The sequence below is a fragment of the Aquarana catesbeiana genome, linkage group LG04 (genome assembly GCF_042186555.1).
Source record: "Aquarana catesbeiana isolate 2022-GZ linkage group LG04, ASM4218655v1, whole genome shotgun sequence".
Taxonomy (NCBI): domain Eukaryota; kingdom Metazoa; phylum Chordata; class Amphibia; order Anura; family Ranidae; genus Aquarana; species Aquarana catesbeiana.
Window position 1 is genome coordinate 573,995,935 of NC_133327.1, and position 13,815 is coordinate 574,009,749.

Sequence of the window (13,815 nt, forward strand, 5' to 3'; positions counted from 1 at the left end):
GCTTTCACACTGGAGACAAAGCAGCAGCAATTTCGGGTCGGTTTGCAACGCTATTATTAGCGCAATAGCACCTGCAAACTGCCCCAGTGTGAAAGGGCCCTAATATTTACCTTCAAGTAAATTTTGTGTGTAAAAAAAAAAATGTAAATAAAATATAAAGCAATCTTCTGTGTTCAAAATGTTATGTCAAAAACACCCAGTGTCCTTCACCCCTTCAGGCAAATGACTTGCCGCTTTACAAAAAGACCAAACAAAAATGTGCTTTTAGGAGGTGTCCTACATTATACAATCCAATTCCGATTCTTTTGGATTACTGTACAATCTTGAACATCCAAAAATTAATGGATCCACTTCCTTCACTAATGGACTTGCAAACCAGTCATGGTTCTCACAGTTTGAGACCATTTGCCAACATGTCAAAGACAGGGAAGCTTCATGGTGTAAAACAATCCACTATTTGATTAAAAAAAACCTATAAGTGCACTCCTGTTGCCCTGTGTCATGCCCGACACGAAGGTGGTATGTGCATATACAAGTAAAGCCGCCGGCGCCAAGCCCAGACACAGGCTGCGAGTAAAGGCGGAAACATCACTGAGTGTGACTCTGCTTAAAATGTTTCGATGTATGTCATCAGAGGCAGCTCCCCTTTTTTCTTTTTTTGATACATTGTTACATAATAACAATTTTGTATAACTTTCTTGTTTTAGGTATTTAACACTTAATATTTAAAGCGCGGTCTCATGCACAATTATTTTGTGCAATCTTACCAATACAGTAAAAAGTGGTCAGTAGTCCTAAGAAAAATTTCTGTGGTGACCCCCGATCTGTGTAGTTATTTGTAATTGCGTGATGGCTTAAAGCTGAAGGGGGTCATGGTCACAATAAACTTGAGGAAATTTCCCCACTCAAAAGCCTATCCCTGACAAGTTGGAATGGAGCTAAACCTGAAGTACCCAGCCAGTTATTGCAAATGTGTTGTAAATTTGGTAGAACCCAACCAAATACACATGATTGGGTGTTTTTTTTTTTTTTTTTTTTTTTTTAACCTTGGAGCCTGCAAAGCAGATTGTGGGTGCTATGACAGGCACGGGCAGACAGACACTCCTGACAGCTGTCTGCCCATGCCTCCATACAAACAGATAGTTTTTCAGCTGCAAGAAGTGTCAACTATGAAGGCTTTGTTGAGCACCCTGGTAATTCATTAGGAACTACAAGCCCCATGCTGCCGCAGTAATGGGTCCTGTAGATCATTCTCCGATCGTTGTGAATGACATGGCTGTGTTGGTGGAGCCCCTGCATAGCTCTGCTGTTTTTAAATTGTGACAGCAGGTGCGAGGAGAGGGTTCCCCACCCTCTGTCACAATGGAGAATTGGGGGGGTGACAGGGCTGCTGAATTAGTAACATGTTACACCCTGAATATGGGTGTAACATCCTATTAAAGGCGAACTTATCCTTTAGCTTTGTGATAAAATGTAAGGGTGTACTTTTTTGACGTTACATATTATCCCTTTCATGACTAAGCCTATTTTTGAAATTTGTTTACAAGTTAAAATCCGTATTTTTTGCTAGAAAATTACTTGGAGCCCCCAAACATTATATATATATATATATATATATATATATATATATATATATATATATATATATATATATATATATATATATATATAATCAGAGAATCTAGAGAATAAAATAGCGATTGTTGCAATGTTTTATGTCACACGGTATTTGTGCTGCGGTGTTTTAAACGCAAATTTTTGGGAAAAGGGACATTTTCATGAATTTTAAAAAAACCAAACCGTAAAGTTACCCCAATTTTTTTTTATAATGTGAAAGATTATGTTACGCCGAGTAAATAGATACCAAACATGTCACGCTTCATAATTGCACGCACTCGTGGAATGGCGACAAACTACGGTACCTAAAAATCTCCATAGGCGACGCTTAAAATTTTTTTTTTTTTTTTTTTTACGGTTACCAGGTTAGAGTTACAGAGGAGGTCTAGTGTTAGAATTATTGCTCTCGCTCTGACGATCGTGACGTTACCTCGCATGTGTGATTTGAACACTGTTTACATATGTGGGCGCGACTTCCGTATGCGTTTTGTGTTTTCTTTGCTGCGCGAGCTCGCAGGGACGGGGGCGCTTTAAAATTTTTTTTTTTTCTTTATTTTATTTTTATATTTATAAATTGTGTTTTAAAAAAAACATTTTTTTGATGACTTTTATTGCTGTCACAAGGAATGTAAACATCCCTTGTGACAGTAATAGGTGGTGACAGGTACTCTTTATGGAGGGATCGGGGGTCTAAAAGACCCCCGATCCCTCCTTTGCACTTCAAAGTATTCAGATCGCCGTTTTCGGCGATTCTGAATACTGTGTATTTTTTTTTTTTTTTAAACCGGCGCCATTGGCAGCTGAGTAAACGGGAAGTGACGTCATGACGTCGCTTCCGTGTTTACGATTAGGAGGCTGGAACAAAGCCGCTCACTGCTACGTTCCAGCCTGTCCCCAGCCGCCGGAGGTGGCCGATTAGTCATCGGGCCTCCCGATGGAACGGGAGGCCTGGTAAGAGCGGCGGGAGGGGGGGCGTCCGAGCTTTTAGCCGCATCGGTTGTTATACCAGGAAAGCCGATCGCCCGCTCTACAAACAGTACCCGGATGATGCCTGCAGCTGCGGGCATCATTCCGGTATAACCCCGGAAAGCCGAGTACGCACATCTGCGTACGCTAGGCAGGGAAGGGGTTATGTACATTTATTAGAGAATAAATAACTGCATATCAATTTTATGTGTTTTTTTTTTTTTTTTTTTCCCCAAGTATATCACCTTTTATCTGGAGGCACTGTTCACATACACATACATCATATTGAAAAAGTCAACAATTTCTATGGGGTATACTCCTTTCACATGACCTGTTTATCTTCCACTAATATATAATATTATATTATAATATCTATATATATCTCCTATCTATCTATAGATAGAGATATATAGATAGTTATATATATATATATATATATATATATATATATATATATATATATATATATATATATATAATCACTATTTATTAGTGTGTGTGTGTGTGTGTGTGTGTGTATATATATATATATATATATATATATATATATATATATATATATTTTTTTTTTTTTTTTTAAGCTAATTGCCATCCATAGGTCCTAAGCTTGTTATAATTTTTTTTTCCAGTGGACTTTTAGTGATCTGTAGAGCTGACCGATCGCTTTTACTACACTGTGAAGTGACCATGCTAGGCCCTGGCATTTGGCTACTCTGGTCATTTGGCTACCAGGCAGAGACCGTTCCGGGAAGGGTTGTGAAGTTTGCAGCTTTTTTTTAATTTTAATTTTTTTTTTTATAATACTATGATTATTTCAGCAGATATGGGACACTGACTTTTTTTTTTTTCATTTATTCCACATACTGAAGTTGACCTCTGTAAATGCTGTAAAAGTGTAAGTTTTGCTATACAAATGGTCTGGGTTTTTTCTTTTTTTTGCAGCATGTGTAACGAGTTCTCAAAGATATTTCAGCTCTGTCAATTTGTCATGGTAAGTAATACATATGAAATGCTGCTAAACATGCATATCTTACTGTTCATTTACAACAGATGCAGTTGAATGCGTTTTTTTAAACACTATGGACACATGCAAAAAAAACAATGTATTTTAATGAGCCTAGTTCGCACCGTTTTGGTGTTTTTTCATGTGTTTACATATGAATAAGTAAAATGCTGTACTTCTATTTTTTTTTATTTTTGACAATTATTGTTTACAAGTTAAAATCCATTATTTTTTCTCGAAATTTCTTGGAACCCCCCAAACATAATAAATGGATATCTATCGATCTATGTAGATAGATCGATAGATATATACATCAGCTGCGGTGCCAACATCACTGGACTCCAGGGCAGGTAAGTGTCCTAATATTAAAAGGCAGTAGCTGCAGTATGTGTAGCTGCTGGCTTTTAATTTTTGCAGCAGTGGGCGGACCTCCACTTTAAGGGTGATGGCACTGGGGGAAGTTTTACACCGTTAAGACTGTGGACAAGCACTTTTTAAATTTTTGTATTTATTTTTTCCTTCTGTATTGGATTGCACTAGATATTAACAATTTTATAGTATCTATTTTTTTATCTTTTTGTTTGCATAACTGTTCATAGATTTTTCACACACTCAGTGGTATTGCACAGAGTGAGTTTTGTTGCTCTTTGATATAGTGGTCTGTTTAGTAAGAGTGCTGCGCTAAAATATTTGAAATCTACACACCTGCAAATGCATGTAAGCACACATGGAATTGCACACTGAATGCTTGGGATGTGGTGTTGGCAAGCCCTTGGGCGTCACAGTTGATATCATCATTATGAGAACTGCAAAACATACATTTGTCTTTGCCTTTAGTTACAACTTTTTATGTTTGTAAACCTTTCTTGAATAGTGCTGTGCTTGACTGCATTTACTTGTCTAGTTATGTCCTCTGATGGATAAACGAACAGACACATTTTCTTCTGTTATTTTAAGAAATAACTGCTCATTAGTACTTTTACGTTTTTTATTTATTTTTATTTTCTGCACATCTTCTGTTTTTTGTTAAAAAAAATTTGAAATATTTATTTTTATTCTTGAATTTTAAAATGTTTTTCTTAACCTTTACAAAGGAAAACTCCCAAAATGCTCCACTTGTCCATGCAACTTTGGAAACACTTCTCAGATTTCTTAACTGGATTCCATTGGGATATATATTTGAGACCAAATTGATAAGCACATTAATTTATAAGGTATGGTGCTTTGCTGTAAGTGTGCGTGTGTGTGTGTGTTTTCACTATTAGTGGCAAAATAAATTCATGCCTGTGTGTTTTTCATTTCTTTCCAGTTCTTAAATGTTCCAATGTTCCGAAATGTGTCTTTAAAATGTCTCACTGAAATAGCTGGAGTTAGTGTCAGCCAGTACGAGGAGCAGTTTGTAACACTTTTCACTTTGACAATGATGCAACTAAAGCAGGTAAGCCATGAAAGTATGTGTGTATGTATGTATGATAGATAGACAGATAGATAGACAAACAGACAGATATATCTATCTAATTCACCCCGAAAACACTCAAGTGATAGATTAACTCTAACCTAGAAAACCGACTGCAGAACTAGGTCTTTTAATTATACTTGTCTATATTTATGTAATTGAAGTACAGCATGGATAAATATTCCAGATCCAAACAAATCCTGCCTACTTAGTGGTTCTACAATGTTGGTAGCTGCCAGTAGAAACTGACTTCAATGAATGCCATTTCTGTTGTTTTATATATATATATATATATATATAACGCAATTGAGACTTTCTTTTCTGTACAGATGCTGCCTCTGAACACAAATATTCGCCTTGCATATGCCAATGGAAAGGATGATGAGCAGAACTTTATTCAGAACCTCAGCTTGTTCCTATGTACTTTTCTTAAAGAACATGGACAACTTATAGAAAAGAGGCTGAACTTGAGAGAAACTCTTATGGAGGTGAGTTTGTTTAACAATAAAGGTGTATATGTCATCAAAGACAGTGTATGTAGGGTATGCTGAATATGTTTGATGTATATGAAGATTGAATGCAAGTTGCAAATTAATTGGAATGTTGACATGAAGGTCCTAAAAACATAGTTATTTAGGACTTTAAAAGACTTAGCCCTCATGCACACAGGCTGTTAAAAAAACGTTATGAAAACGCCAGTATCTTTGCAGTGATTTTTTTAAAAATTTTTTCAGCGTTTTTGCAACAGCGTTTTTGAGCGTTTTTCCGCGTTAGCGTTTTTGAGCGTTTTTTTTTTTTTTTTTTTCAATGGATCAAAAACGCTAAAAAACGTTGGTGAATGACGTTTTTGAGCGTTTTTCAGCGTTAGAGCGTTTTTACAGCTGAAAAACGTCTCTCAGAACCCACTGGTCCTGGGTTTTTTTTACAGCTTAAAAACGCCTATGCCACTTGCAGCTCAAAAACGCCTAGGTGGGCATGAAGCCATAGACTAACATAGACAGGCCTTTTTAAGCTGCAAAAAAAAGCTCAAAAAAGCAGCTGTAAAAACGTCCGTGTGCATGAGGACTAATTGTGCAGTCATACTTCTGAAAGATTTCTATATGCTCTCCCTAGTGTTTCTACAGTTGCTTGATTTATGCCATTTTATTCCCTATAGTCTACCCATCCAATGCAAAATAACAGCCATTCAATGGAGATGAATGTAATCAATTATTAGGCTTTACAGAAAAAAAAAAAATTCTTACGAATTTGAGACGGTGTGTGTGCATTCAGGCAGTTATCAGGGTAGCAACTATTGGACTTTCAGTAATCCCTTAAATCAGTGGTTCTCAAATCCTGTCCTCGACCCACTAACAGGCCAGATTTTAAGTATTACCTTGGGGAGATGCAGACAAGAATACTGCAATCATTGTGCTGCAAATTATATCACATGTGATGTATTTCAGTTATCTTGCAAACCTGGCCTGTTGGTGGGTCCTGAGGACAGGAGTTGAGAACCACTGCCTTAAAGCCTTTTAAGGGAAGCCTTTTCTCAATGAAAATGGAGGATATCATATGCAGATAAGGAGGTTTGACTTTATTGGTTTGTAAACTTGTTCCAGGTCAATTACTCAAAGTATCAAAGCCAGAGGGCTTTGATAGCCAGCAGTCCCCTTATTTCTGTCTGGATATGATCATTTAAAGTAGAACTGGTGCCAGGCTATGGACAATCAAATATTTTATATATTCTTAGAAATAAACTGTAAAGCAAGTCCTTTTTGACCGTGGTAGCTGCAGGTACTGCAAAGTAATCAAAATTGACACAAAAAGCAGGAAAGTTGTTTTGACATGCTACTCTCCCCATTGGCTGTGATTAGAAGACTGTCCAGTCAATGCTGGAAGCGGAGCACATTAAGCTAACCTGATGAAATAAGAGTAAGTGTTTTCTGCTATTAACTTTCAGTCAAATCAGTGCAGTGCCTTGAGCCCTTCCGTATATTAAGCATAGGTTAACATTTAGGGCCTGTTCATCTTTGTCTGTTTTGGTGAAGCAACATTTTACATGAAAATACACCTCAAGTGGAAATCCTATTCTTTCCTTTGTTGCTTGTTCACATCCATGCACTGCAGTATAGTGTGAATGACAGAGAAACGTTAAGGAGCCCATTCACACCTATACATGTGTTTTTACCATATGCACTGCAAGCACAAGGAACAATGTAAATCCAGTAGAACACTGGCCAGGGTATGGGCATTCAAGATGTGTGGCTTAGGTAAATAGATGTTTTTCTTAAGTTATCCTGTCCTGCTATAATAAAGACCAAGTTGGGACTGGTCCTATTCAAGATAAATAGAAAGTTATTTGGTAGTTTTAGTTATCACTTTAAATGGCAAACCCTTTTCATCATTTTAATGCTTTACTTCCAATCCAGGCTCTACACTACATGTTGCTGGTATCTGAAGTAGAAGAAACAGAAATATTCAAAATCTGCCTTGAGTATTGGAATCATTTGGCGGCAGAGTTATACAGGGAGAGCCCTTTTTCCACATCGGCATCCCCACTTCTTTCTGGCAGTCAACATTTTGATGTTCCCCCCAGAAGACAGCTCTATTTGCCAGTTCTCTCAAAGGTAGTGTTTTATATGTGATTGAAGTCTTTGACATTTTAATTCTGTTAATTGCAATATTAATAAACGAGTGCCTCTTTGGTAAATGTCCAGCCCTGCTGTACTAAGCTCTTAACATTTCTGTTGTTAATTGCCAAAATCCACTTTCTTTTCTCCTTTTGAGGGGCGCAGCCTTTTTTCGGGTTATACTGCCTACATTTTGTTAGCTTTTTTTTCCTATGATCCTTCACTATACTGCTGCTTTAAATGGTTTCTACATAGCATGTATCCTTGTGCTACCACCAGTTTTCACCATGAAAAGCATTGATGCCAATGGACCTATCACTGATGTCTTCTGGGTTGTGTTCTGCATTCTTATCTGCCATTCAGCGTTGAAGAAAATGCATCCTGCTGCTGATACTGTTTAGGATCCTGTGGAAATCCAGTCCTTGGTCTGTTCCAACTGACCACCTACTGTGACATGGTCCTGTTTGGTTGCCTGCCCCTAATTGGCCCTGGATTACGAGTACCTGACGCTTCGCCTTGCACTTTGTTTTGCACTCTGTTTTCCATCACCCTGGTCCTTTGGCTATGTTTACACTAGCTTGAAAAGCAGGCTTTTCCATGAGTGTGTTTTTATTTATTTTTGTTGAAGGTCCACAAACACCTTTCAAAATTGTGTGCATTGTAGCACCCAGTGTTATTCACTTGGTTGTGTTAAAGTTGTGTCAGAAAATTGATGCAACGTGTTGTTTGCCAGGCTTTATCATTCCCCCCTACTGCTTGATGTCATTGTAAACCTGCCACTAATGACCCTATGGCATGTACAACATGTTTGATGTGCGTTTTAGAAAGCTTTACTAGCTGAGATGAAAATACAAAAATCCATACCATTAAAAAAAAAAAAACAAGCAGACCGGGCGTCTGGCAAGCCTTTTTTTAATGTAATGCAAATGTTAATGCAACTTATTGCATTAGGTGCACTAATGGGCGCTCAAATTTATTTGTAGATTTAAATGAGCCCTTAAATTGTAAAGCCTTGGGCATTTCCATGTATAACGGTAGATTTTTTTTTTTTTTTTTTTTTTTTTTTTTTTTTTTTTTTTCTCGTTGGACCGGTTTTGTTTCAGGTTTCCTCTTGGGACCTGTTCCTTCTTGAAGTTACCCCCATTTTCTCCTTACATGGGAATTTATTGTTCTGCCTGTTTTGGTGGGTTCCTGTAGAGCAGCTTCTTTTGGTTCAAGTTCGGTTTTACCTTCCATGTTGTCATTCCCCCTCTGGGTGTGACGTTTTCTATCCTTGTCTTGCGCATAAGGTTGATGCTCTGCAGCCTTCCTCTGGCTTGGCATCAACTGGTTGAGATTCAGGTATGGACCTTCTTGTGGCTTCAGGGCTGCATGCAATCTCTAATTTATTTAGGCCCGAGATGCATCTAAAAGTTTAAATCTACCTTTTAATAATAGTGGTCTAATTGAGATATTTGTAAAATAGCCATTATGACCAACTGTCTCGATGTTAAAAGTACCTAACTTGTTCAAAACTGTACCTGGCCACCAACCACCCCTTCCTACTCTGCATTTTAAAATGTTGATTGTGCACAACCGTCCCTTGCATTAATGCACCCATATGTCATAGCTTTAAATGCTTTTTGTCTTTCATATTTCATATAATTTTGTATGCTGTTAAAGTAAACCTAAATTGTCCCCTGGACTGCATTACTAGCTTTGAACTACAGACTGTTTTCTTGCAAATACATGTACTTTTCTTTAAATCAGATTGGACATCCCACAATACCTGAATAACCTCCTTATTCTTTACAAGTCTTGTCCCATCTCTGATCCCCACACCTGTCTTTTATCTGTCAAACCCTAAAGGCTGCGTTGGTCGTAATTTCTGCTACTTGAAAGTTAAATGACTGGGAACAGGGCTTGGGGGAAGAGCGATCTTTAAAAAAAAAACTTGTTTAACTAGATTATGAAGATGGGTAACATGTTCTTTTGCAGGTGCGTTTATTGATGGTTAGTCGAATGGCAAAACCAGAAGAAGTTTTGGTTGTAGAGAATGATCAGGGTGAAGTGGTTCGTGAATTTATGAAGGACACGGATTCCATCAATCTGTACAAAAACATGAGGGAAACTTTGGGTAAGGATTTCTTCTGCTTTGTATGTACATTTTTATTAGAAACGTGCTTGTTTTGAGTTCAGATTAAGCTTCATAGTATACTGTTGATCACAAATATCTCAAATGCTATGGCAGTTTTCGGTTGCTGGAGGTCACCTCCTAAAATATTAGTGGTTTAGTTGTCATGCTGATCCACATTTTTTTTTGTATGGGCTAAAAGGACATCTGATACTTACTCTTCTGATCTGCATACTTGTTCTGGGTCAGAAGCTTGGGGTATTAAAGCCAGTGACCGTAAAGCAGCTAGAAATTCAGCAGGTCAACTGTGGCTGTCTACATAGTGTTCTCATATTTTTTATTTTTTTTCTGCATTTATAGTTCGCTTTCAAAACCCCTGTGATCTACTTACCGATATATTAACTACTCTCTCATGTACCATGCTTTTTGGGCTTGGCTACCATGTGGTTCTAATTTTAACATCCAGCAATTTTATTTTTCATTACTGGTTAACATCTTGTGTTTGTTTTTTGTTTTTTTTTTTTGTTTTTTTAGTTTATCTCACTCATTTGGATTATGCAGACACAGAAAGAATTATGACTGAGAAACTGCACAACCAAGTAAATGGGACAGAGTGGTCATGGAAAAATCTGAATACTTTGTGTTGGGCTATTGGTTCAATCAGTGGAGCCATGCATGAAGAAGATGAGAAGAGGTTTCTGGTTACAGTCATCAAAGTAAGTGAGTGTGCTTGGTAAAATATTTAATTATGCTTGTTTTTTTTCTTAGGTTTTTTTTTTCTTTTATTAAGGTGATAATCACATGGAGTATATACCCTGCATGAGTTGGTCATTTGTGTATTTTCCTTTTAATGTGTATTTTCCTTTTAATGAGAGGGGGGGCTGGGTAAAATAGCTTGAGGGGAGTATGTAAGGAGGATAGGAGCAATGCTTGGCTGTGGACATTGTAGAGGAGTGTCAGGTTCAGACTAAAATGCAGTGTGGGCAAATGTGGGTACAATTGGGTCAGAAACACAGGAATGGGCCAAGGAAGGAATTGGAAATGGAGAGGAAATAGTGGAAGGGAATTAAAGGGGGGAATGTACAGGCAGCTGATGTCCTAAAATTTTATTTTTTGTTCGCTTTTAAATATTTACAGTTAAATAATGTTGCTGGATTATAACTTTCATTTCAGGATCTTCTTGGTCTATGTGAGCAGAAACGTGGCAAAGACAACAAAGCTATCATTGCATCCAACATCATGTACATTGTGGGGCAGTATCCAAGGTTTTTGAGAGCCCACTGGAAATTTCTGAAGACCGTTGTAAACAAACTATTTGAATTCATGCATGGTAATTTTTATTTTTATTTTTTTCTTCCATATTATGAAATATTCATTTTATTCAGCTGTTGCTGTTGACTACTCAGTTGTATTCACACTCCTTGAATGCATGTTTGTCAGACAAGCTGACATTTGGCTTGCATATAGAAATGAACTGGCAGCATTAAAGCCGCTGGATCGCTTCAGTGCCCCCCCCCCCCATCTAAAAGGGCTCTCCCTTTTTCTCCCGCATGGCTAGTATCACCAGGTAGAAAGGAGGGAGACATTCATTTGCCAATCTTTACTAGCTAGTAAGAACCTGGAAACTATGTGCATTGCGATTAATTTTCCAGGCCGCAATGGCTGGGGAAGAAGCTAATGGAGCATGTTCTGTGCTCTATTAGCCTCAGTGGAGTATTTGGAAGACCTCAGGGGTCCCTCAAAGCCCCCATGTATCTGCTGATGTTTTGAGATGTCCCTGTTCCCACTGATTTGTGTCTTGTATATCTGGGTGATTCATAAGCCTATGGATTGGTGGTTGCTCTTATCCACCTGCTATTTTGTTGTATCCTTGGTTTTTGTTTTTTTCTTTTGTGCATGTTTTGTACAAATTTTTTGAAAACTTTCAATAAAAAGTAAAAAAAAAGCCCCCATGTATGCACATATATGTGCATTAAAGCACACATCCTGGGTCCCTATGTATAAAAAGTCGATAGCACTGCACATGTTGCATATCGCCATGCATGCTGAAGCAAGCAATAGTTTGGGGCCTGTCATTTGTATTTAAAATTAGATTGATGACCTTTTAAAGGATTGCCTATTGAAAATTTGAGATACCGAAGTTTTGGCGCTGCTTCACGGGCACAAGCAATTTTAAAGCTTGTTAAGTTGGGTATTTACAGTGGATATAAAAAGTCTACACACCCCTGTTAAAATATCAGGTTTCTGTGAAAAAAAAAAAATCAGACAAAGAAACTATTCAGAACTTTTTCCACCTTTTTAATGTGACCAATAAACTGTACACCTCAAGTGAAAAACAGACTGAAATCTTTCGGGGGGGTAAAACTAAAATATGATTGCATAAGTGTGCACACCCTCTTATAAGTGAGGATGCAGCTGTGTTCAGAATTAAGAGAAGTAAAGGATAATTTTTTTTTTTTTTTTTTTTGCAGTTTTGTATTTACTTTGGCTGCAGCATCGGTCCCCCGGCGCCTCTACACTGCGAACACTTGGTTTTCAGAACTTCGTGAGTAGAGAGCCATAGACTGTCAGTCACAGCTCTCTGCTCTTCCCCCTCCTCGCTCATTGGCGTGCTGAGCTGTGAAGGAGACAGCGGCCGTCTCAGGCTCTCAGCGGCTCGCTGAGAGTCTGAGTGGGGTGTCAGTCCAGGCACCTGGCGAATCCAGACTCTGTGGTTTGGATGACGCGGTGCCTGGTCTGACATTGGTGATGTCAGCAGAGAGCGGACTTCAGTCCGCTCTCTGCTGAAAAGTGTCCCCGAAATGCAAAACGAGTTGCACTCCTGTGATCCATAGAAGTATAGCCAAACGAGCTTTGGCTACACTTCTCCTTTTTAAGCAATCACATTCAAACGCTTGTTAATTAGGAGTCGGTACATACCTGCCATCATTTTAAAGTGTCTCTGGTTAACGCCAAATAAAGTTCAGCTGTTCTAGTAGGTCTTTCCTGACATTTTCCTAGTTATATCCTACAGCAAAAGCCATGATCCGCAGAGAACTTCCGAAGCATCAGAGGGATCTCCTTGTTAAAAAGTATCAGTCAGGAGAAGGGTACAAAAGCATTCCCAAGGTATTGGATATACCATGGAGCACAGTGAAGACAGTCATCAAGTGGAGAAAATATGGCAAAACCGCGACATTACCAAGAACTGGATGTTTCTTCAAAATTGATGAAAAAACGAGAAGAAAACTGGTCAGGGAGGCTGCCAAGAGGCCTACAGCAACATTAAAGAAGCTGCAGGAATATCTGGCCAAGTACTGGCTGTGTGGTACTTGTGACAACAATCTCCCATATTCCTCATATGTCGGGGCTATGGGGTAGAGTGGCAAGGCGGAAGCCTTTTCTTACAAAGAAAAACCTCTAAGCCCCGCTAAATTTAGCAAAAACACATCTGAAGTCTCCCAAATGCATGTGGCAAAATGTGTTGTGGTCTAATTATACCAAGGTTGAACTTTTTGGCCATAATTCCAAAAGATATGTTTGGCGCAAAAACATTGTATGTCACCAAAAGATCACTATACCCACAGTGAAGCATGGTGGTGGCAGTATCATACTTTGGGGCTGTTTTTCTTCAGCTAAAATAGGGGCATTAGTCAAGATGGAGAGAATTATGAAAAATTCCAAATACCAGTCAATATTGGCACAAAACCTTCATGCTTCTACTAGAAAGCGGAACATAAAGAGGAACTTCATCTTTCAGCGTGAAAACGACCCAAAGCATACATTAATCCAACAAAGGAATGGCTTCACCAGAAGATTCAAGTTTTGGAATGGCCCAGCCAGAGCCCAGACCTGAATCCGGTTGAAAATCTTTGGGGTGATCTGAAGGGGGCTATACACAGGAGATGCCCTTGCAATCTGACATAGTTGGAGTGTTTTTGCAGAGAAGAGTGGGCAAATATTGCCAAGTCAAGATGTGCCATGCTGATAGACTCATACCCAAAAAGACTGAGTGCTGTAATAAAATCAAAAAGTGCTTCAACAAAGTATTAGTTTAAGAGTGTGCACA

At 38.4% G+C, this 13,815-nt stretch overlaps 1 protein-coding gene across 2 annotated transcripts in view; it reads left to right on the forward strand.

The window, feature by feature from the left end:
* XPO1 (exportin 1) overlaps positions 1-13,815 on the forward strand; it is a 96,998-nt gene that overhangs the window by 67,348 nt on the left and 15,835 nt on the right. For both annotated transcript variants that reach the window (XM_073628082.1, XM_073628083.1), the window contains exons 8-15: positions 3,526-3,574; positions 4,681-4,800; positions 4,896-5,024; positions 5,372-5,530; positions 7,454-7,651; positions 9,632-9,770; positions 10,302-10,483; positions 10,941-11,097. In XM_073628082.1, coding sequence (XP_073484183.1) covers positions 3,526-3,574; positions 4,681-4,800; positions 4,896-5,024; positions 5,372-5,530; positions 7,454-7,651; positions 9,632-9,770; positions 10,302-10,483; positions 10,941-11,097 — 1,133 coding nt within the window. The remainder of the gene's footprint in view (positions 1-3,525; positions 3,575-4,680; positions 4,801-4,895; positions 5,025-5,371; positions 5,531-7,453; positions 7,652-9,631; positions 9,771-10,301; positions 10,484-10,940; positions 11,098-13,815) is intronic.